Source organism: Lemur catta, chromosome 16 (genome assembly GCF_020740605.2).
Source record: "Lemur catta isolate mLemCat1 chromosome 16, mLemCat1.pri, whole genome shotgun sequence".
Lineage (NCBI taxonomy): Eukaryota > Metazoa > Chordata > Mammalia > Primates > Lemuridae > Lemur > Lemur catta.
Window position 1 is genome coordinate 38,978,689 of NC_059143.1, and position 26,071 is coordinate 39,004,759.

General features: G+C 35.4%; 1 protein-coding gene across 1 annotated transcript in view; it reads left to right on the top strand.

The window, feature by feature from the left end:
• DCC (DCC netrin 1 receptor) overlaps nt 1-26,071 on the top strand; it is a 987,982-nt gene that overhangs the window by 846,566 nt on the left and 115,345 nt on the right. The window contains exons 16-17 of the mRNA XM_045528069.1: nt 19,951-20,046; nt 25,484-25,716. Of these exons, the coding sequence (XP_045384025.1) occupies nt 19,951-20,046; nt 25,484-25,716 (329 nt within the window). The remainder of the gene's footprint in view (nt 1-19,950; nt 20,047-25,483; nt 25,717-26,071) is intronic.

Below are 26,071 nucleotides of genomic sequence, written 5' to 3' on the forward strand. Positions count from 1 at the left end.
CTTTTGCAAAAATTTGAGTGGAACTGGAGTCCATTACCGTAAGTGAAGTATCTAAAGAATGAAAAACCACATAACACATGTACTTGCTATTAAATTGGAACTAGCCAATCAGCATACGTGTGCACAGAGGGAAGTAAAACTCAGTGGAATCAAATAAGGGGAAGAAGGAAGGGTGGGGGGGATGGATGAAAACCTACCTAATGAGTACAGTGAACAGTGTCTGGGTAATGGGCACGTTTATAGCCATGACTCAAGCATTATGAAAACGCTCATTGTAATCAAAAACATCTGTACCACCATAATACTTTGAAATTTGAAAAAGTAAAAAAAAAAAAAAAAAAAACAGATTTCTTGAGGTTATTACAAAGATTAAAGAGGTAAAGTATATAAAAGCACTTAACATATATTTTTATAAAGTTTTCTTTTTTTTCATAATTAAAGAGAAATTATCTCAGGAAAACCTACCTGCAAATTCAGCTAGGAAATATAGTCTTATTTTGCCATAACATTGGCCCAGCAAATGTCCATGGATTTTCCTATTGAGAAAGAAGTGAAGGAGTGTCAGAGAGAGAACACTAAGGTTTTCAGCTACAATATCTGTAGTGACTTAGAGAATTCAGAAATCTCAACCTGCATGAAATATTTCCACATAATTAAAATAAAAATAAATGGAGATGGTGATTTGGAAGGAAATATTTTTACATTTGTTCCAACTGGCTCCTACCCCCTCTTTTTCATATATGTGTAAATAATATATAACATCTCTATTTTTCCAGATTTCTCATTTACCACTTGGTTTCCCACACACATTAGTTCCTAACTTGAAAATCTATAAATGTTAGAGATAGTCTTTGAACTCTTAAATATGCTCCCCCCCACACGTGCATGTGTGCACACACACATATACACCTACTTGTACACATATGTACTATAGAAAGCACAATTGCTTTCTGGAGATCCTCACCATGATGTTTTTCACATTAAGAGACTAGATTAAATATTCAACAAACTCTCTCTGAACTATCTTCAAGGATAAAGGAAAAGCACCAAGCTTTTCATTTCCTGAGTTGAGCATTAATACTTAAACCCATGGATGGAAGCTCACTCCATTACCAGATTTAATGGTTTTTGAAGGTATCTGCTCAGAAATTGTTACGGCTGATGGGTAAAGGATGAGACCAGGAATATGTGAGTGTTCTAGTACTGAGCATTGTGAAACATCCATTTATCAGGTGTTAGCCTTACTATGTCTAGTCATAAGCAAAAAAGCACAGTGGAAATGAGCCTTCTTATTAGAATTATTCATTTGAGAATCAGTCAACCACAGACTTCTGTGACATCAAAAAGGCTGAGAGAAGAGTGGGTGATTACTCAGGAAATTTATGAGACCAACATGAGTATCTTTCACATTCCACAAAAGAAATATAACAAATCCTTTGCTAACAGAGCTCTAGTCATTATGTAGTTTATATTCAGTTTATAGAGGAAGACCTTCTCTCAAACAGGTGGCTTGTTTTAATCATAGGAACTTTCTTGCAGGAGAATCACATAGAAAATAAGTTTCAAATAGATTTGAGTTAGAATCCTGATTCTACCAACCATAAGCTGTTTAAGGTTGACAAAGATATTCAATCTTTGTGAATATCGACTTTTTTACCTTTAAACTTTTTCATTCAGCCAGTCACTTTTTCATTCAACAAATAAATGGTTTTTAAGTCCTTACGATATGCCAGGAGCTATAATAGGTACAGGGATTAAAAAAATGAATAAAAATATAAATAGCCTCTGCTTTCATTGTGAATAAGGATGCTTATTTCCCTCTGGTGGTGTGTTCATTAAAGAAGATAGCATGTGTAAACAATTACCACAATTCTGGAACATTCCAGTAATTATTCCTTTTTGGAAAGAACTTCCCATTGGTTGTCTCTTCTGATTTCCTCCAAAATCAGTTATTTTAGGAAGAGACTCATCTACCTAAGTTTTCATGAGACACGTAGCCACCCAACTGAAGGTGGGGTTTCGTGACTTTCTTTATAGTTGTGGATGGCTGCGTGACTGTTCTGGCCACTCCAGATAAATAATTGTGACAGAGCCATCCTCAGGCTTTGCCCTTTCTCAGAATGCATGAGAACACATGAACATTCAAGACCCTTCCCTCTTCTTGCTAGCTGGAAGATGACAAGGAATTAGATCCAGAGTAGAAGCCACAGAGGATAACAAAATCGCATGACCAATACTGGAGTCCTCTCTTCTCAACTGTTACTTCTATTTTATTTAAGCTGCTATATTTTGGAGTTTCTTTATTATAAAGTCTTTGTTTGCAACCTAATTAATATGTCTGTGACACACAGTTCATACCATATTTATTGTCTTATATCTTGGAATGGACAAGTGTGTTAAGATTCATCATCACTGAAAAACATGTTTTGATTCATCTTTGAAACTACTACTGTATTATTTAAATAGATCTCTCTAATTATACTTCCCTACTTTATTATTTACGCTTTGCATTAAATTATCTTATAATAATTACAGTGCAGGATTAACTGCTTATGCTTCAAAGAAAAAAAAATCTTAGTCTTTGTTTATAGCCTGCGTATTTCAAGTAACATCCAATAAAATAAAATTCTTAAACAAAACAATTAGAGCACCCTTTTTGGGGATTTGAATTCTTTATTATGTTTTTACAATATATATATTTTTTAATTTCAGCTCTTCATGGGGGTACAAAAGCTCAGGTTATATTCATTGTCCATTTCCCGCCCATCCCCCTGAGTCAGAGCCTCAAGCGTGTCCCTTTTCCAGACAGTGTGCCTGGCACTCACCGTATAGTCATACCTCCATCCCCTCCCCCCACCCCCCCTCCCCGAATCAGCATCTTCAAGCATGACCATTCCCCAGACCGTGCGCAATGCACTCATCATGTAGGCATACATCCATCCCCTCCCCCCACCCCCCATCCCAGTCTGATATCCAGTTGGTATCCTTCCCCGATGTGCATTTAGGTGATGATCAGGGAAACCAATTTTCTGGTGAGTACATGTGATGCTTGTTTTTCCATTCTTTGGATACTTCACTTAATATAATGGGTTCCAACTCTCTCCAGGAGAACCAAAGACATGTCGTATCACGTTATTTCTTACAGCTGAGTAATACTCCATGGTATACATATACCACAATATTTTTTAAAATTTCTTTAGTGTTAAGCCTAAACATCCCATGATATATAACAAAGTGGTTATATACATATAACAGTGGTATTTAGATAAGACCAGCATGTATTTTTTTCAATTTTTATTTCAGTATAATACACATGGCATAAACCATTTGTCATCTTAACGATTTTTAAGTATACAATTCAGTGCTATTAAATACATTCATAATGCTGTGCAACCATCACCACCATCCATCTCTAGAACTCTTTCTATCTTGTAAAAAAAAAAAGAAAGAAAAACTCTATAATCATTAAATAACTCCCCATTCTCCTCTCTTCCTATCCCTGGAAACCACCATACTGCTTTCCATCTCTATGATTTTGACGACCCTAAGTATCTCATATAAGTGAAATCATACAGCATTTGGTTTTTTGTGAGGAGCTTATTTCACTTGGCATAATATCCTCAAAATTAATCCATGTTTTAGCACACAATGATGCTGTCAGAATTTCTATTTAAGACCAAATAGTATTCCTGTACCACATACCTGCTTTCAGTTTTGGAGGGCATATACCCAGAAGTGGAATTGCTAGAACATACGGTAATACTATTTTTAATTGTTTGAGGAAATGCCGTATGTTTTTCATAGTGGTTATATGATTTTACATTTCCACCAACACTGCACAACGGTTTCTATGTCTCTACATCCTTGCCAACATTTGTTAGTTGTTTTTAATAGTAGCCATCCTGTCAGGTTGATATCTGATTATAGTTTGGATTTTCATTTTCCTAATCATTTGTGATATGGATCATCCTTTCATGTACTCATTGACCATTTGTATATCTTCTTTGGAGAAATGTCCATTCAGGTTCTTTACTTTTCAATAAGGTTGAATTTTGTTATTATTATTATTATTTTTTTTGGTGTTGAGTTTTAGGAGTTCTCTATATATCCTGGATATTATTAACCACTTATCAGATAAGTGATTTACAAATATTTTTCCTGTACTAGGTTGCCTTTTTACTCTGTTCATATTTTGTTTTAATGAATATATTTTTACAATTTTTGTGAAGTCCAATTTGCCTATTTTTTCTTTTGTTGCCTGTGCCATTGGTGTCACATCCAAGAAATCATTGCCGAATACCACATCATGAAGCTTTTGCTCTATATTTTCTTCCACGAGTTTTATTGTTTTTAGGACTTACATTTAGATCTTTTATCCATTTTGAGTTAATTTTTGTATATGGTAGTAGGGAAGGGTCCAACTTCATTATTTTGCATGTGAATATCCAATTTTCCTGGCACCACTTGTTGAAAAGACTGTCCTTTCCCCATTGAATGGTTTTGAAGCCTTGTCAGAAATGATTTGACCATATATGTGAGGGTTTATTTTGGGCTTTCCATTTGATTCTATTGGTCCTTACATCTGCCTTGATGCCAGTACCACACTGTTTTGATTGCTTTAGCTTTGTAGAAAAGTTTTCAAATCAGACAGTGTGAATTCTTCATCTTTGTTCTTCTTTCTCAAGATTTTTTTGGCTACTTAGGGTCCCTTGTGATTCCATGTGAATTATTTTTTAATTTCAGAAAAGTATGAGGGTACAAACATTTAGAATGGGTTTTCTATTTCTGTAAAAAAAAAAAAAAAAACCACTGGAAATTTGGATGGAGATTGCATTAAATCTGTAGAACACTTTAGGTAGTATTGATATCTTAACAATATTAAGATTTCCAATATATGAAAATGGGATGTATTTCCATTTATTTATGTCTTTTTTAATTTCTGTCTGCAATGCTTTATATTTTCCATTGTACAAGTCTTTAATCTCCTTAAGTTAATTTCTGCGTATTTTATTCTTTTTGACACTATTATAAGTGAAAGAGTTTAAGAAATTTTTTTCCAGATTGTTCGTTGTTAATATAGAAATGCACCTAATTTTTCTGTGTTGACTTTCTATCTTGCTCTTTTGCTACATTCATTTATTAGCTCTAAGAGGTTTTTGTTTAATTGTTTATTTGTTGTGGAATCTTTATACTTGATCTTAGCCAAAAAGCTGAGAAGCAGTATTTCGTGGAATCTTTAGTGCTTTATACGTATCAGATCATCTGTGAATAAAGATAATTTTACTTCTTCGTTTCCAATTTGTATTTCTTTCACTTCTATTCCTTGCCTAATTGCTCTGGCTAGAACTTCCAGTACTATGGAATCCTTGCCTCATTCCTGATCTTAGAGGAAAAGCTTTGAGTCTTTCACTGTTGAGTGTTATGTTTGCTGTGGGTTTTTCATATATGACTTCTATTATGTTTAGTAGTTTTCTTCTATTCTTAATTTGTTGTTTTGTATACTGAAAGTGTGTTGAATTTTGTTAAATGCTTTTCCTGCATCAATTGAGATGATCATGTGGTTGTTTTTTTTTCCTTCTATCAATGTGGTATATTGTATTAATTGATTTTTTGTATTTTGAACCATTCTTACATTTCAGTAATAAATCCTGATGGTCCTGGTGTATAATAATTTTAATATACAGATGAATTCAATTTGCTAGTATTTTGTCAAGAATTTTTGCATCAGTATTTATAAAGGATATTGGTCTGTGGTTTTCTTGTATTGTCTTTGTCTGGCTTTGGTATCAGTGTAATGCTGGCCTAATAGAATGGGTTAGGAAGTGTTCCCTCCTCCTCAGTGTTTTGGAAAAGCTTGAGATGGATTGGTATTAATTTTTTAAATGTTTGGTAGAATTCACCCATGAAGCTATCAGTTCCAGAGCTTTTATTTGCCAGGACATTTTTGATCATTGTTTCAATCTCTTTGCTAGTTACGGTTGTATTCATATGTTGTATTTCTTGGTGATTTAGTATTGGTAGGTTCTGTTTTTATAGGAATTTGTCCATTTCATCTGAGTTAACCAATTTGTTGATTTACAACTGATCATAGTACTCTCTTATGATCTTTTATTTCGGTAGAATCAGTAGTAATGTTCCGATTTTCATTTCTCATTTTAGTAATTTGAGTTTTCTCTCTTTTCTTGGTCCATCAAGCGACAGGTTTGCCAATTTTGTTGATCTTTTCAAAGAACTAACTTTGGGTTTTGTTGATTTTTCTCTATTTCTCTACTTTCTATTTTATTTATCTTTGCTCTAATCTATTTCCTTCCTTCTAGTTTTAGGTTTATTTTGTTCTTTTTCTAGTTTATTAAGTTGTAAAGTTAGATTGTTAATTTATGATCTCTCTTTTTATTAAATGTAAGCACTCAAAGTTACAAATTCCTACTCCCCCAACTCCGCACTGTTTTTACTGTGTCCCATATATTTTGGTATGTTGTGCTTTCAGTTTCCCTGGTCTCCAAGTATTTTCCAATTTCCCTTGTGGTTTCTTCTTTGATATTTCGGTTGTTTGAAAGTATATTGTTTAATTTCCACAAATTTGTGAATTTTCCAGTTTTAATTCTGTTATTGATTGCTAACTTTATCCCATTGTGGACAGAGAAGATATTTTGTATGATCTCTATTTCTTAAAATCTGTTGAGACTCAATTTCTGGCCTAATGTGTGGTCTGTTTTAGAAAATGAGTAGACTGTGTATGCTGTTGTTGTTGGGTAGAGTGTTCTATATATGTCTGTTAAATCCATTCAGTTTATTGTTTAAGTCCTCTATTTTCTTATCTCATGATTCATGCTTACTTATTTTATGATTCATGCTTAACCAACTGAATAAAATGTATAGAAACAAGTGAGTGTTGCCTCATCTAAGTTGTTTCCTTAGAATGCTAAACACTTATTCCAGTGACGTTGCTGTTTATAGCATCTTTTGGAAATTCTTGCTGGGAAAATCTTTTAGAAATTATAGCTTTTCCTTTTGAATTCTTTTATTGATGGAGATATTTTATTAGTGGATTTGATTTAACAAAACAACTGACAGTGATTCAAGGCCAAATGTTATAAATAAAGTGAGTAAGAAATTATACAGTGACAGTTTAAAAAAAAGTCTAAAAATAGCAAGATCATCTATTTGCAGCTTATTTTAAGTTTTGTTTCTCCCTTAAATGATGTACTCAAAATATCCAGGAGCAAACACCAGAGACATCTCTTGCCTCATAAATTATTCCAGGGCCAGTTCATCTTGCCAGAAGTATAACCCCAGTCCACAGTCTTCAAAGGATTGAGGCTGGAGAGTGTCAAAAGGCGAGATCATGACTATTTGGAAGCATGATTGCATTTCCTCTTGTAATCCACAGTATGTTAGATGGACAGTGATTCTCAATGTTATTGCATAGGCAGGGAAGCGGTGAAGGAAAGTGTTTTTGGTTTACCACTACACCAGAGTGATTGTTCTTGTGGGTTTTAAAAGATAGAACAGGAATTAAAGAGAAAGTTGGTGTTCTTTATTTAAATCTATAATGAATATTCATAGGAAGTAGCATTCAGTATAGACCATAATAATAATGGTATAAATACCATCTGTTGAATGTTGATTGTGTATCTAGTTATTTTTAAATATTATATCAACAATATATATCTTAAATATAGGTAATGTAATTCACATTTGCAAATTAAAGAAGACAAATAAGCATGAAGCTTAGAGAAGCCAAAAATATATATATCTTTTTAGAAAATCCATTTCAAATGCTGCAGGTGTGTCGAATTCCAGTTCTTGTGGTCTTCCTACTCTCTTTTTGTTCCTTGGGGAGAGATCTGTCCTGAATAACTATGTCCTTCTGACCCTTGATCTTCAGAGCTCTGTGATCCCACTGAAAGCCAGGGGCCCTGTGAATTCAGGAAGGTCATACCCCTTTCTAGGTTTTTAGCCCTTTTAAGTGTGCATCTCTGAATGTTCTCTGGCTACATACCTTCTTCCTACTTCTCACTAAACAAGAGGCTGAAGAAAGCCCAGCCTGGCCACCTCCTTGTCTCCCCACAACTGGATAAGTTGCTATATTATCATTTTATCATTATAGTTATCATTTTGTTTGTAGTCATTTAGCAAAATTTTCCAAACATGCAGCTGTATTAAAATTTAGGTTAATTTAAAGCAATCATACACCAAATTCTCTATTAAAATCCAAACATATACCAATAATGTTATAATTGAATATATTTTGTGGAGACCCATAAGTCTTTTGTGCATTTGATTTCCCTGATTTCCTGATGTTGACAGTATTTTGTACCATGACCTTTACCCACAGATCTACTGAATATTGCTGCTAATGCTTACATTTGGTTGTTTCTTGGCTCAGTTCATGTTAAGTCCATATAATTGTTAAGGCCATATAATGTCTAATTTTTTCTCTCTTTCCCATCTTCTACCCCAAAATAATCCAAATGTGTAACTAAAATACTAGTTGATTTTCTTGAGAACTTAGTTCAGAAGCTATTTATTTATGATCACATGGCCTAATGATATATCATTTGTTCAATTTATTATTGGTAGCTATTATTTTTCCTGGGTCTTTATTTTTACTTCATCATGTTTTATTAAAGCACAAGGTTAAAAATGAGTTCAATCTTACAGTCACCTTAGAATTATCATTGATTTAATTTCCCTTTCCGTTATTAACGAAGTTTTTTTCCACCTAGCTATATTTTCCTGAGTTGAGTGTATACTTAAATGCACAAGAAATCCACATTTTAGAGCTCAGAATTGAAAACCATGAGTACTTGGAAGTTTCGTCAGTTGATGCAATCTTTTAGCCATGGGGATAGAAATTAATTAGATTGTATATAAGAAATTGAATCAGATAATGCAAATACTTTATTTTTGTTATCTTCAAGTGTGATATATATATGAAATCTACTAAAATTAAACTTCGACCCAGGCTATAAAGTTATAGTGTGTATATGTAGTGAGTTACTTTACATTTGAAGAGAAAAATGGAGAAATACCAACAGGAAACTTTTACACTGAATCTGCTTCATCTGTTTTTGGCATTGTCCACAGGCCTTAGCAACTATGGCAATGCCATGGGAGAGAAAAGTAAACAAAGCTTTATATAGGTGTCCTATCCAACATGGAAGCCACTGTCCACATGTGGCTATTTAAATTTATTAAAACTTTAATTTTAATAAATTAAACAAAAAACAAATCAGTTCCACAGTTGTGCTACTCACATTGTAAGTGCTCAACAGCAGTTACTAGGACTAGTAACTAGCGTCCACATTGGACAGCAAAGATATAGAACATTTCCATCATCACAGAAAGTACTATGGAGCAATAGCTTTTTTATAGTATTTAGTGGATTACCTTAAATGGGGCTTTGAGAATAAGGAAGAAAGCAGAATTAACAGTGCATAAAGAAATGATAACTGTGATTTTAAGTAAATGTATACAAATATATATGCAAGCTGCATGTTACTCGAGTATTTAAGCATCGTCTGTCATACTTGGTGATTAAAGGTTAGCATCAGATAACAAAGACATCACCTAGTGAAGGCAGGAACCTGAGCAGCCTAGTTCAATGCACACATGCGTACACACATGACACATATACAGACACAAAGTCTCAGACATTTGTTGAGTGAAGAGGTAAAATCAACGTATAAAGTGATAGTCACCATGACACATGCTAACACACTATGAGTTATTCCTGCCCTGTGTCATTATTTCTACGTTCCCATTTCAAAGAAGAGTATTAACTATTTGGGGCCTCTTGACCTTGCTGTCCTACTCAGTATTCATCCTTTAGTGACCCGTGGGTGGACTGGAAAGTAGTACAGACCTGGCTTTGCATCTGGGCACTGCTACTTAATGAGCCCTGTGGTTCTCTCATCTTGGAATGGGGACAATCACTGCACCCTCTTCCTGGGGTTCCCATGAAGATAAGTGCAGTGAAACACTTCAAGGTGGGCGCCTGGTGCAGCAGGTCCTCATAAACAAGTAGTCTTGTCATTACAGGGACATCTGATACTCCTTCCTCAGCCTGTCTGTATATATACCCTTAGCATTCCCTCTCTTCATGTCTTCTGTTTTCCATGCTCTTCTACTTCCTTGATTCGTCTCTCCCAGAAACCCAAAGGAATGAGTTAGGAGAGCAAGAAAGAGAATGTGACCAGAAAGTAAAGAAAAAGGATAAAGGAAGGTGGGGGGAGAGGAAGGGATGACAATCATTTGTAGGAGATATGCTTCCTCTTTTAGTTCCTGACCAAAAGCCACTTTATTTTATTTAGTCTTTAGTCTAAGGAGTCAGTTTGGCTGACTTTTTTTAAACTAAAATGATCACTGATTTTCTTGAATTAACTACATGAACAGAATTTGTGTTACTTATTGAGGCCTTAGGTGGTCAAACAGAAGCAAAAATAATTCCCTCTTTTTTGAGAACTGTGAATGAAAAAGGAAAACCTGAGTGTTTGCTTACATTGTCTCTGGTTAATTTCCTGATGTAAAGCTTTGCTCAAAAATCATTTCATTAAGTGCTCTATTGTAAGCTGCTTATAGTGCTTTGTAATGTAAGCATTTATTCAGTCATTTCTCTGACTCGGAGGGCTCTCTGCCAAAGCACAGCTTACCAACTGAAGCAGGTAAGAAATGTTTATTTTGCTCTCATTGGTGACCAAAGACTGCTCTGCAGAACGGTCCAGTGAAAAGCCCAAACCTAGTCCTGACACTACGGAGGAGAAAACCTGAGCATGAACAAGGCACCCAGTTCTTAGACCTGTCTTCACCAAGGTGATCACAGCTGGACTGCAGTCTCTCTGTGTCTGAAATGCAATGATCATCCCTTCGTTATCTGCTTTGTAACAATGTTGAGGTAACTGATAAAAAGTCATTTTTAAAGTCAAAGCACAGTACACATGAAAAAGTTTGCCTTTCCTAAATATGATGGAAGATACCGTGTAAATTTGGTAGCACTCACCAACGTAAGGCCAACGGCACTAAGCAGATTATCTCCAATTTGAGCCTAAATAATCCCAAAATGACTAGTTAATTCAGTGGAAAAAACTAGAGAAGAAATTATAATATTTGGAAGAGTATTTGGAATAGATGCTCTGCTTTCTTTGGGTCCAAAGAAAGAGGCCACCATAGCACAGGTTATTTATATACAATTCTTACACCATTAACAGAGCCCAAGGCAGGTAATTTTATCTATGATGCCCTTTCCTCCCTATTTATCAAACATGACAGAGCAGAAATGTCTTCACTCCCCTCTTGACTTCCTAGTCCTAGCAATAATTCCCTCTCACTGTGTGACTCAAAATCTAAGTCATTCTTAATTTTTCCCTTTCTCCATTATCCCTGCAAATATATCTACAAACTTTGTTATTCACACCCACCCTTTGCTCTTCATTCATTTTATACTAGCTCAGTTCAGCCCTCTGTGGTCTTTGCCTGGACAACTACAATAGTTTCTGTAGTACACCTACTTTCAACATCTTTTTCACTTTTCCTGGACTGCATAGTTCTGAGGAATCCATTTGCCTAAAAAGGGGAGTTTGGAACTTGTTGAAAATGTTCTTCAACTCAAATCTGTTGTTCAATAAAAGACAAGGAGTGCGGAGGATAAGAGGCTGAGTTTTGGAATTAGACATTCTGCCACTGTCTTAGTCCATTTTGTGCTGTTCTAACAGAATATCTGAGACTGGGTAATTTATAAATCAAATTTATTTCATAAGGTTCTGGAAGCTGGGAAGTTCAAAGTCAAGGGGCCTGCATCAGAAGAGGCCCTGCTTGCTGAGCTATCCCATGACGGGAAGCAGAAGGGCAAGATAACATGCATAGAACAGACAGGCGGGGAGAGAGAGAGAGGAGGGAAATAGAGGAAGGAGGCAGAATTCATCCTTTTTATCAGAAAAGGATCAATAACTGCAATAACTACCCCACTCCTGAGATAACAGCATTAATCCTCTGCCCTCATGACCTAATCAGCTTTTAAAGCTTCCCACCTTTCAACACTGTTGCCTTGGAGATTGTTTCCAACACATGAACTTTGAGGAGCACATTCAAACTGTAGCAGTCACCTACCAATAAAAATGAGATAATCATTCATGCATCCAAGAAATACTTATTGACTATCTACTTTATGCCAGACGCTAGATTAATGTGAGGATTAAATGAAATAAGGGATGTCAGGTAAAGGGGGCTAATTAGGTATCTAACAAATGTTACTACTAGGAGGAAGAGGAAAACAAATAAGGGGGGGGGAGGAGGAGGAGTTGTTACCATTGTCTTGAAGTTTTGACTCTAATGGGCATGATACTACAACCACCATAAACTGTTCCCTTGCATTTGTTTATTCCATTCTTTCCCCCCAGGCTTTTTTTGTCAATGGATTCGGCAAAACTGCCACCTTCTCCACAATGCTGCCCTGATTCCAGAACACTTTGCTCTGATTTTTTTTTAACCTTCAACAGTTTCTCCATTTAAAAAGATTCATCAGGGAAAATAAGGGTTTTTTTGTTTTGGGTTTTGTTTTATTTTTTATGTATTCTAGAAAAACGCATAACCATGTCTTACACACAGAAAATGTACCATAATTGATGAGTGAATTATGAATAAATGAATGGACGAAGAAGACTTGACCGTGAATATGCAAGTGAGAGTAGAAAGCATCGTTCAATGTCTTTGGATTCATTTTTCATGCACCTACGGGTATCAGAGTGTGCAATCTGGGATCAAGAAATATGAGTTCCCTGTTCAAATTGATTAGGGACTTGCTGTTTGACCTTCAATAAGCAATTTAACCTTTCTGTGTCTCATACATTCATCAATTCAACAAATATTGGTTATGCACCTTCCATCTGCCCCAGCCTAAAATATTTGTCATTAAATTTGTTTTTATCTAATTTCATTCCTGGTGATAGACCTTAGTGGATTAAAGAAAAATTACTTTAGCTTTTCTTCCTTGGGCTCAAATACTTTCTCACACTGAATAGGTGAGTAGCTAGGTATCTGCAAGACTGGTTAATGAGCAAACCATGTTCTAATCTGACCACTCTTTGGACACCATTCCTAGGAAAGTAAAGAAGAAAATCTTTATTGGGGTGCTAGTTAGATTAGGTATTAATTAAGTTTACACAGGAGTATATGTAATGAAGTAAAAGTGAATGTATTTTATAAATTGCATCTTTCTCAAATATGTATTGCTCATCCTTTTAAGAGATCAATGCAATCAGCTGTATTTGCTCTCCGCCCATTACACTTAATTAAACAGTTCAGGTCTAGTGGGGTCAAAGGTGTCCAGTAATATTTACCAGCTGACAGCAATCCAATGGCCTATATTCTGTGGATGTAGTAGCCCTGGTTCATTGCGATGAGCAGGTATCTGCATTAGCAAAACAGCTACCATCCTAATTTTCTCTAATTGACTTGTTGGCAGTGCTAACAGAGAGGGCAAAAGATCCAGGGACATAGAGACTGGGCCCCCAAAAGCAGTTGGCATGAAGGGGGCCACTGAGTGAATTACATAATCAGTAATGAATAAAGGACCATGAACTGTCATTCTGGCACATGTGACTGGCATTTAATTCACACAAAATATTAATTAAAAATAATGATGTTCTTTCCAGCCTTCATTACCAAGTACAGAATCTTGATCTAGCCCCGAAGAGCTGTCTGCAAGTCTCCTGATTCATTCCCTGAGCACCAGAGAGCCACATTCATCTCCTACCTTCAGGGAGGCCTTAACAAAAGCTCTTAGAATAATGAGTCTCCCACCTGTGAAGTCTCTGGGGAAGGAGAACCAAAGCTTCTCCTGATTACCCATTTCTTGTCTTTCACAACCCCTATAATCAATAAATGTGCATTTATTTCCCTTCTGCCTGGCCACAGAGAAGATGCTGGCCAAGAGCCATCTATTTTGGATGCTCAAAGAGTTATTAAGTATTGCTTCAGCCTTCTTTATCCCACACTGATGTGTTCTACAAGAAAGATTGGTCAAAAAATGATGAAAATTTGATCAATAATTTCAACCCTGTGGAATAACTCAGAATATTCATAATTAAAAAATAATTCCCATATGGACATCCACCAAAATCCAAATCGTTTCAGTATGATTCAATCACAGTGAATTCAGAAGAGGAAATACTGCCGAGCTTTATTTAGCAGAGGCAATTGACTAATTTTCAAGTCTATATATTTGCAACATTTCAGCACATACATAAAATAAACTTACTGTCACAATTGTCATTAAGTGTGTTCCTGAACAAAGGGGTCTGACCATAATTAATGATTAATTCATTTGGAATTCATCACGATAATATTAATATTAAATGTGTTTAACTCATTTGATGCTTCTACAGAGAGAGCAATTCTAGGCAATTCTTTTGTGATTTACTGATTGTGAAGTTTCAGAGCTCTGAGCATGTGCAGGAAAATAGTTCCACATTGCTCTCTAGTGGTGCGCTGGTAAATTACACTTGTGTTAAGTACGGAGGGAGAGAAAACCCGCATTGTCTTTTGCTCCCAATTTGCACTTAAAGCATCTTTTCCCCTCAACACGCTTTCAAGCAAGATGCCTCCATCATGATATAAAAGGAGATCAAAGCAATATATCCCACAAGTTAACCAATAAATGAATAACATTTCTATTGTTGTTCAGGTAGATTCAGTATTGGATCAAGCTTTATGGAAGCAGAAAAGAAATCCTGTTATTTCCTCACTAGGTCCAGAATACAATCTGACAAAAGCATAATAGAGAGGCCATAAAGAGCCCAAAAGACATTAACAAGCAAGTAAAATATGAAAAGCATAAAAGAAAGCTCCCTGGAAAAGGCGATGAAAGGGGTTGTGGAGTATTCCCAGGCCTTTGATCACCTAGGTAGTTTTGTGTTACTTTAGAAAAACCAGTGAACTTGCCTGAGCCTCAAATTATTAATGGACAATAAGAAAATGTTGGACCCAAAGGTCTCCAAGACTCTTTCTAGCTCTTAGTGATATTCTTATACTAGTTACAACTCCATTGCAAATCTGTTTACCTTTCCCATGTTTAAGCAGTTACTACCTTTTTATTTAAATTTAAGGTTGACATCCTCTCAGGTGTGCATAGCATAGTAGGGATTCGTGGAATTTATTGATTGATGTAACTCATTAACCCAACAGCTAGTAAATTATAAAACTCTAGGCTCTTTGTTAGCGTGCTCTACACCATGGCTAAACATGAAGTGAAAGAAGCTGGCATTACTCAAATGACTAGAGATTCGGTGGGTACCAATATTAGCAAGAGTCCATATTGGAATGACAGTTTTATCACATTTACAGGCCAGGGGGATTTAAAAATGAGGAACATTGCTCAAGAGGAGCCGTATAACACATAGATGAGGTGCGAGTGTTGTCATTCAGAGTAAGATAAAAATGCAAACCAGTAAAATGAGAATGAGCCAGTTAAGGCATTATTTTTTAATTTTTTTTAATGAAAAATAGTATGGACTTCCAGACTTGCAGTATGTTACGGAAGTTTTCACAGAATGTATTGTTCAAGGAGGTATAAACAGGGCAGCTGGAAGGTAGCATGAAATTAGTGTTTCAGGGGCTGTGTTGACCACCTGTAAGCTTCAGCTGTTAACCCTGCAGAGGAAATCAAAAGCTTCTCATCAAGTAGAACATTCTTAACTCTCAATTCTAATCTAAATTGGAGATATGAATATAAAACAATCATACCCTGTCTCCTAGTATAAATGCACACCTATTTTAATATTTTATATTCACCTTCCTTACCCCATAGTTTAAAGTTTCTAATTTGTTGCTGTTAATCTTATGGTTGACATCTTATCTATGGTAGGCTAGACTTCAGAATCTATTTTTCCATGAATGTATGTCTATTTGATGTAGTTTTGTATGTAGGAATCTATCCAAGGTTATAACCTAGTGGCCATGGGCCTAGATTCAGTCCAGAGATATATATATTTTGTTTTGCCAGCATAGAATTATTTTGTTTATTTAAATTACCTGTCAACCCTTGAAAATTTGATGATTCTCACATAAAAATTTAGATTTCCAGATACTCTGACAACACTGGGACTGCATTTCATATACTAATATCATCTTTGACCTAAATAGTGATCCACTATTTAGAAGAATCATATACTCCCTAAGATCTTCTCAGCCCTATTGTCCATCATACACTGTGGGCAAATCTCTCTCTCTCTCTCTCATTAAAAAATTAAACTAAACTAACTTATAAAAACACACACAAAACCTAACTCCTAAGCATTTGAGTTTGGAATTCCTGATCTCTTTCTCATTCCCCTGATATATATATATAGATAAATACAAACATACAGATGTGTTAGGTTGAACCAAATAAAATTGGAGCCAGAAAAAAGAAAATTTCATATGGATCAAACCTAACAAAAATGTTTAGACTGTTGTTGCATAAATGAAGCATATGTTTAAAATCAGACTTAGTTTCTACTGCACTAAGTAGAAAGAATGTTTTTCCCAGTAAAAAAAAGTATTTCACAGACCAACCTAAATGTATTTTCAGCACTTCTTATCTCTTTCTCTCTGTGATGTTTTCTACTTCCCATTATCCTTCTACCTCTCTATTCTACTCTTCTCCACAAGCCTAGTTCAAAGTCTGTATCTGCCATAAGTCTTATTTAAATATGCAATTTGTCACTAATTTTTCAGGTCTATATATTTGTAGCATTCATAAGCTATATCACACACTTTTACTGCTCAATTTTACATAGTCTTTCATTATTTTCTGTGCCCAGAAATAGGTCATTATAGTAATCTGAAAACAAGTCCATGTTTTACAAGTAGTCCTGGATCTCAACAAGAATTTAACACTTGTTGATTGATTATTTTCTTAGTAAACTAGTTTGACAACATAAATTTTCAAAAAATAAATATCTCCTTTTTGAAGGGAAACAATTCACTGAATAGAAGCTCTTTGACTGTATTAGATAATCTTATTTTCTTCTTGCTGCATGTGGCTCTGGAGTCATTGTGGTTTAGAATGTCAATATCCTTAACACTAATACTTAGGTCACATACAAAGTTTATGAAGAAAAATCCATCTCATCATTTTTCATAGATCCCTGTCAGAGATAAACTCATTCATTTTTAAAATGTAAAACCCAAATACAAAAAACCACATGCAACAAGCTTATAGCTGAAGGAAGTATTATAAATTGGAGTTCAACATGTTTCTTTGCTGTATTTTCTGAAAACTGGCGTTTAGATCTGGAGACTTGCTCAGACTAGGTAGTTCGGATCCCTTTGGCAAGATGCTAGCAAGTAGTGTGTTCTTTCATCAGGCAGTACATAATGTCTACTTGTCTCTCTTTATCTTAGCAATTATTAATCCTTGCTAGAATTGTATTCTTAGGTCACAACCTCAGAAGTGACCAACTATTATTATTCTTTAAAATATCTTTGTGGATTTATGCATTTATGTATATTTGATGGGTTTCAATGCAGTGTGACTCTTTGGTATGCTGAGATTATCCTCATGTATGTTCTGTGGGAGCCTCTTCAAATTGACACCTAAATCCTTTTGACACGATTCTATTGGTCTTTGGTTGCTTCCTTTCCAGCTAGTATGTCAAGATGTTTCAGGTTCAATTGGTACATTTCCTACTTCAGACTAGGAATCAACCTGTTCTACAAGAAGCCCTTGTTTCTTGCAGTTGAAAGTATTTTCTTCAAAACTGTAGTCTGCATGCTAGGGATATTTGTTGCTATTGAATCCATGTTTCTAGACGTTTTTAGTGGGCAGAACTTGGACAGAGCTAAAATAGCTTTTGAGTTTAAACTTATTTTTGCAATTCAATTTTAGGAACATAAGACATTATTTAACCTCTTCTGTGTTACATCTATATGTCCTTTTGTCTACACCAAGAATCCGGTTCTCAAGGACACAGGGAACGATTGAAAAAGAACATCTCATGTTCACTCATTTGCTTTATACCATATTAACATTAGTCTCAAAATACCAATAATAAAAGTATTACCATTAATAATTATTGAAACATTTATTTTTGCATATAATGTCCCTACTCTTCCTTAATTTTGTCTTACAATTGTATTACATCTACAATATCAGAATATGTAGCCATTAAAAAAGAATCTCTTCCTCTTAACCCTCACTTAGTCTTAGTTCATTAAATTTATTATTCACTAATTAGCTATTAAGTTGATGTCTCCTCTGGTCATTTTGTATGTCTAAAGCTTATTGTCTAGGATCAGAGAACAATATTACTCAATTGCTTGCAAGTTGATGACAGTTTAACTGTACCCTTTATACTTAAAGTTAACTTTTGTTGACTATAAAATCCTTGAATTATGTTTTCTTATGTTGAGTATCTAAAGTTAATTACTCTAATTTCTTCTGGCATAAAATGTTGTCAAAAAGCTTGACAATGACCTAGTTTATTCCATTATAAGTTATATATTATTTTTGTCTATATGCCTAAAAGATTATTTTAAGTTGGCAAAATTTTCTTGAATTACATTTTTAGTATTCTGTTTTTTTCCCTCTTTTGATTTTCTTCTTCAAGACTCCTATTATCTATATGTTAGATCTTCCTTCTCTAACTTTAATATTTGTTATTTACTCTTGAATCTTTTGTTATTCTTCTTAATTTCTTTTTGGTTTTTTTGTTGTTTTTCATTTGTATATATTTGTTCATATACTTACCTTTTATTTTGAAAATTATTTTTTATTTATATATAATTCTTTTGTGAGTCATGCTACCTCACTTCTGAGTTTTTCTGATTTCTGTTACCTCTTTCATATCTGGCATCATTATCTTAATGTTGTTTAGTTCATTTTGAAATAGTAAACTGCAGTTTTTATCTATTTTTCTTGGATATTTTTATTCTATTTTTGATCCCTTTTTTATACTTATCTATAGGAATGATAGTCTTCTCTTTATTTTTTATGGTAATTTTTTAAAGAATTTAACCGCAACAAATTTTGTTGCTTACATTTACACGATTTGTTTCCCTGCACTTCCAGAAGTTCAAATAGCTCTTCTAAATACGTAGAGCTCCCTTTCCTATTGTTTTCATCAGATCAGGGTTCAGCGAACTAGCCACAGGTGGAATCTGGTCCAGGTCCTGTTTTTATATGAGCCCCAGGGGGAAAAAAATGGTTTTTACATTTTTGAAGAGTTGTAAACAAACAAGCAGAGACATACATGACAGAAACAATGTGATCTTCAAAGCTTAAATATTTACTATCTGGACTCATTACAGATCAGTTTGTCAATCCCTCAAACAGACTAAAATGTATTACAGCTTGCTTTCTGAGCTTAAAATATAGTTACTCTTCTCTCCTACTTGTATCTGGGCTTTCTCTCTCCTTCATTGCTTCATCTTGCTTGGATTTCACACCCGTTCCCAACAGTTTGTTCCCACTTTGGGCCCTGTCCTAGAGAGGAGACTGCAGGTCAGTTTTGAGTGTTCATATTTGCTCTTCTCCAACTACTCTGCTGCATGTTTCAGCATTACCTGATAGTTATGTAGAATTATTCTGTTTTCAGGTTTCACACTTTCCTTTGATTTTTCTTACACAGATGTAAATAACACAAAGATCATGTGACCGTTGATTGACCACACCCACTTGTATTTTAGGGTTTGAGGGCACACCTTATCACGTAGTTATGTAGTAAATGATAAATGCTTTTGGTTTTCTGTCTAGTGGTTCAGTCGCTTATCATACTGGGATTGAGGAAGATCAAAAAAAAAAATCTATATTACCACCACTGCTGCTTTCTTCCCAGAATACAACTCACTCATTTTTAAACAACAATTTACTTAATAGATTATATTAAATTTGTTTTCAGGAAATGTTTACCCTGGGTATTTCAGCACACTAAATAATTTCAACATATGCGTATTGTTTCTGTTTTTCTCCAGAGTCAAGTTCCCATTATGTAATCTCCCTAAAAGCTTTTAACAACGCAGGAGAAGGAGTTCCTCTTTATGAAAGTGCCACCACCAGATCTATAACAGGTAAGCTAAAATTGTTAATCCTCTGTGACAAGGTAGTCAATGTTTGAGCTACAGTAAAAAAAAGAAAAAGAAAAAAAAAAAAAGAAAAGAAAAACTAATGTAAAACAAAACAAAATACAAAGGAAAAAACTAAAAATGAGTGTATACAGTCATCTTCTGTGCCTTATATGTGTTTGTGTGTGTGAGTGTCAATACACAGACACGTGCACACAATTTTTTATTCCTTTGGTTTTCAAAATTAAATAGGAAGAATTCAGTCTATAAATTATGGTATAGACTTAAAGAATATAGATCTCTCATTCTTTTTTCTCCCAATAGCTTCTTATTTTTCATATCCTGATACCATTCTTCATTCTCCTGAACATCTTGTCTCAAATCAATGCCATTTAGGCAGGAGAGTCCCTGCATAAAGGTTTCCAAATGCCCAAATGAACACTCGCTTCTCTGCACAGGGCCTTTCAAGCTCAGATGAGAACAGAGAGGTAGCCTCCCGGAGTGGTGTAGACTAGGCTGACTGACACAGGTGGCATCTTCCTGAGCTGGGCCTGCAGGTCACTTCAGCAGTGCCTGGGGCCTCAGGACATTGAAGGGAGTAGCTGACTCAAGGGTTTATCACATCTAGGAATTCCTATATGAGTTGGACTATAAAGGCAGCACACATGAGCAAAAGGACTCAAGAAACTGAGAAGGGGATGGGTAAGATGGTGAGAGCCAAGCCATTTTTGAAGGCTAATTTTTTTTAGTAAAGCTGAGCTTATTCCAAAATAGGATAAGTAATACTTCTGTGGGGCTGTTCAGAGTCATTGGAAAATCACTTGTCTATTCCTGCCACCCCATGAACTTATGTCTGAAATCTTGAAATAAATCCTGAGAGTTCCATCTCTAATTAATACTTTGAACTCTCCCTCCTACCAAAACCCACACCCCACAGCCCTCATTTAACTTGTTGTTTTCACCTTGATGAGAATAAAGGGTCTGAGATAGCAGGTGCCAGATTTAATAGCAAGAACCAAAGAATATGAATTGTTGGAGTTTGAAGTCCAGATGAGTAGGAATAAATGGTTATAAAATAAATAGTGGGATCCCATGGCTTCTGCTACTGCCCAAATTTCTGTGAGCTTTGTGCAGTTTGCTTTCCAAATGCACACATTCCCTTCATAGACCATCTTGAGAATACACTTGTTATGTGAATTCACAGTTGTTATGCGATGGTTTCCGGAATGTACCATCACTTTACTGATTTTAAGATTTTCTTGTAAGGAAATGTTGTTATTCCAGTCTCCTTGACTCTTTGGCCATTTTTTTAAGGTCTAAGATTTACCTGAAATAGGATACAAAATTTGGGGCACATTTCAATATATTCATTTATCTGTGGAGACAGTAGATATCTTTCATTGTGTTATCAGAGGGGCTCATGACTCCTTCAAAAGGGTAAATAATTACCCTAGAGACCATGTACTGTCAAATATGTCATCTTCGCATATAGGGAGATGAAGCAAATAGGTCCAGGATGAAAACTAAGAGATAACGTGGTGGGTGGGTGTCTGGGGTCTTCATTTTCCTTTATTATCTTGCTCTGCCAGCAGCAGGATTCTTTGAGAGATAGCAGGCTGCTTTGGCTCTATTGGCATTTCCCATAATTTCCATTTAGTATGTCACCTCTTTCCAGCCTGTGGTAAAAGATGTGAGAAGCTGCTCATTGCCATGATGACTTTGGCTTGTGATCAGGCCACACAAAATGATACTGTGGTCAGTCTTTTGAAGCTCTTATTCTCTTACCAAAACTAAAGCCCACTAAAGGAAGAACATTGAGGTGGCAAATAAAAATCAGTTTTTGAACAGAAAGTAGTAGGAATAAAGGTAATACAGTTCAAATAAACTGGAGGTAAGTCGCTCAGAAAGAACCATCTGGGGGCATTATCAACCTCTTTCCCTTTAGCATTTGTTGTCATTTTTTAAAAATTCTCAGCATATGGCATTCCCAGAAAGGTTTCTAAAACACTAGTGATCCATAAGACAATTTTTGTCTCTGATATGACCTGAATCCTAATGAATCTGAGAAGTGAAATGATTCCCAGGGTTGAAAATTGTGTGAGGAATTTTCTTATTGAAGAAAAACCAGTTACGGTGTTGAAGAGGAATACGTGAATCCAGTTCTTTACTAAGGAAAAGAACACGCTTTTTCTGGAAGTGGCAGAATTACTGTACCGTGTTTCCACATGTCATGAAGAACTAAGGACAAATAAATGGAATCAAAGGTTAAGGTTCTGGGAGAAACTCTATCAGTAAATGTGTCAGTGCCATGTAAAAGATATTCTCTGTCTCTAAGCTTCTGCAAAGTATTCCCATGAGCAATCTTTTAAAAAGGCCAGTATAAAGTAAATACAAAATATATCATGGGCAATAAAACCTCAAGCTAGAATAAGCATCAGGCTGTGAAGGTTTCTGCTCATAGATGGTGAGCTCTGGATCCTCATTTCATACTGGGAATATCAGTATTAGAGCTGTTGAAAGTCTCACCTGGCCAACTGCATTCATTAAAAGTTTCATTTTTGCTGTAAAGCCTTTCATTTCTTGTTGTTGCAAGAACAAGACATTTTGAGCCTGGGGAAGGGAAGACAGCAAATAAAAATCAGGGAAATAATGAAATACGCGCTTTGAATTGGTTTATTATTTTTTTATCAATGTTTATATGAAGGACAATCTAGATGCAAAATTGTGCTATGATTTTTAAAGTTCACTTTGAACTTCAGTATCATGACTGAAAATTCATGGGCTCTTACCTAAACATCTATTAGGAATTGAATAGGTTTCTTTCTTAGCCAAAGGTTTGAGGCTATATTTTGTCTGTTTTAAAACTTTTTTCCCCTCCTTTGAATGTAACCACTGAAAATCAGCAGCATATAAGGCACTAAGGAGTATGGAAAAAAAAAAACTGAAGGAATTGTTTAGCATCAAAAGAACGTTTTAAATTCAATTACTCAAATAGTTTTCTGACCTGAGGAAAAAAAGACAATTAGCAAAATATGCAATACGTATTAATAGTAGTGCTTGCTATCCAAGAGAATGTTCTGCTTTTCTGGAAATGTTCTATATCTGCACTATCCAACGTGGTAAACACTAGGCCCTTGTGGCCATTGAATACTTGAATTTGACTAGCGCAACATACGAAGTTATATTTTTAAAATTTTATTTAGTATTTACTAATTTAAATTTAAATAGTTTCTATAACTAGTGGTTACTGTATTAAAGAGCCCTGCTCTAGTGGAAGTGGCAAGTAGAATGACAAGCCACACCCAAAAAAAAATCGTTCACTAAAATAGGAAAGAAAAACTTGGCCAAGGGTTGAAATTTCTAAACTGTGCAAGTCCATTACTAAATACCAACAAACACCAGTGCTTGCAATTTGAGAGAAGCGTTCTGGACCCGACTCCAAGAAACTCACTAACAATAGTCGTGAATAATAAATAATATACTATTTTAAAATCAGAAATGACAGGATTGGCTATTAGCATTTCTTGAAGTAGAAGCACTACATTTCCAAACCTTATAGATGGTACCAGTGAAAAATAAAGGTAATACATGTTTACCAACAAAACTGGATTAAGCGAAGAAACAAAAGAGAAGGTAATCCACTAATACACATAGGTCAGAAAATGAATTTGTGAATTATAATACTTCCCCCAAGGGTAAAGCATTCTGCTTGTAAAGCCAGCTAAGAATAGAAACAGGTACAGCGAGGCAGCACCTGCTTTGAGTTGGCAAAAACGCCTTCCACGGCTACACAAACTTGCTGAATGATTGGGGACCTCGTGGAGGCTGCAATGTCTTCTGTTCCTCCTTCATCATTTTATAAATCCATCTGAGTTTAAAGGAGCCCTTAATAAAAAGAGACGTCAAAGGAAATACAGAAAGCCTGGGCTCTGTCATTAAATTTTAAACACATATTTCTCTCTCTCTCTTTCTCTCTCTCTCTCTCTCTCTCTCTCTCTCTCTTTCCTTTCCTTTTGTTATGTTTTTGGTTTTGGTTTTATATTTTGCCCCAAAGACCACAGACCAGTAAACTACTAAATAATTCATTGGAAAACAGAGTGATGAATAGAGGATAGGCATTTGAAATGCGGTGGACAAAGTGAAGCAATCATCAAAACCAGCCAGTAGCCTCTCTGCTTTGAACTAGGTTGTTTAAAAATATAAACTCCGTGTATGCACGGCTCCAGACACTCTGTGTGTTACTAGATCTCATCTCCCCAAATGTCATCATATGCCCAGCCTCGGAGCTGTTTTATCACATCTCTATTTTTTTTGTCAGTGAGAATGCATATTACATAATATAAAGGTAAAATTTTTTAAACATTAAATGTCTTCGGTATAAAGTAAAATGCTCAAAATGTGACTGTTACTATGGCCACAACATAAGCTTCTCTGATTCTGATATCCCCAACGTGAAAATGATTACAAGATTTTTTGGAGAATTTTGTAAAACATACACGTCATTACACGTATCCCCATTATGTTATGGATCAAAGCATGTACATACCTCAGTGCACATCTCATCAGTCTGTGGGTACTTAATCCTGTCTTCCCATTAAATAATATAAAGTCTGTCCACTGAACTTGAAATTTTAGAACACGGAATGTAGGATATAGGGATGCCTGCCAGGACTATAAACTTAGCTAATTACTCTGTGACAATGTGGATAAAATCACACGACTACACCTTCTGTAAGGCTGCCAGTCTAAGAAGGCCTGCCATACCGGGTGCTATCTGAAATGTAATTATCAAATATATAACTGACCCATGTGACCATGTGTACCTGGTCACTCTGGCTTTGTGCAATCACAGCCATACGCAGGTTGCTGTGGATGTCAGGGTGCTTTGTTCTTTATTGTTTGTGGGTTTCTTGCCTAAACAGTGTTTATGCAGATACAAGCCCAGTGATAATGAAAGCATTGGAGAAACCCAATCAAGTTAGAGAATGAGAAGGAAAAACAAAACAAATACCACATAAGCATTTATTTTCTTTTCAGGAGGATATAAACCAGAAACCCCTTTTTGTCTTGTTACTTTATCTATACAGTAATAAAACTGAAAAATTCTATACTGGATATTTTAAGAAGCAATGTGCAACATTCCAAAAAAAAAAAAATGGACTTTAAAAATATATAACTAGAAGTGACAGCCAAATTGATAAAACCAGTCTGAGGAAATGAGTAAATTATAGAAAACATTCAATTATTTTTGTAATGTAGCACTACTGTTTCTAATGTGTTTTCCGATTGAATTAATTGCATTTTTTTTCTGTTCTTCTCATGTTCCCTTTCATCATTATTGCCATGCGTTTAACTCATTGTGACGTGTTACCACTGATATTTGTTTTGGAACGCTTTTATTTACGTATCTGTTTGTTTCATTTGGCGGGTTTTTTAAACCCAGATCCCACTGACCCAGTTGATTATTATCCTTTGATTGATGATTTCCCCACCTCGGTCCCAGATGTCTCCACCCCCATGCTCCCACCAGTAGGTGTCCAGGCTGTGGCTCTTACCCACGACGCCGTGAGGGTCAGCTGGGCAGACAACTCTGTCCCGAAGAACCAAAAAACGTCTGAGGTGCGACTTTACACTGTCCGGTGGAGGACTAGTTTTTCTGCGAGTGCAAAATATAAGGTGAAGTTCTTCTAACTGATAGCATGAAATTTAAATTGAACTGTCATTTGTTTAATTTGTTGTTTTAAATGCTTCCTGCATGGCCATGAGTCATTTTGCTGCAGTGACTCTGTGTGAAAATACAAAGCATTTTAATAGCTCAGTATCTAAAATTAACATGGGAATAATTGTATCTTAGGAAACAATTCTAAGGCAAGTCAGGGAAATATCAAGAGCTGCAAAATGTTATTTGAGTTCCACAAGATGCTGAGTTTATATAAATAATTTGATTCTGTTGAAGGGAATGTCATTTTCCCTTTAAAATAGCAGGACTCCATGTTAGTTTTCTGGGTAGATTTTGGTATCTTGCTTTTCA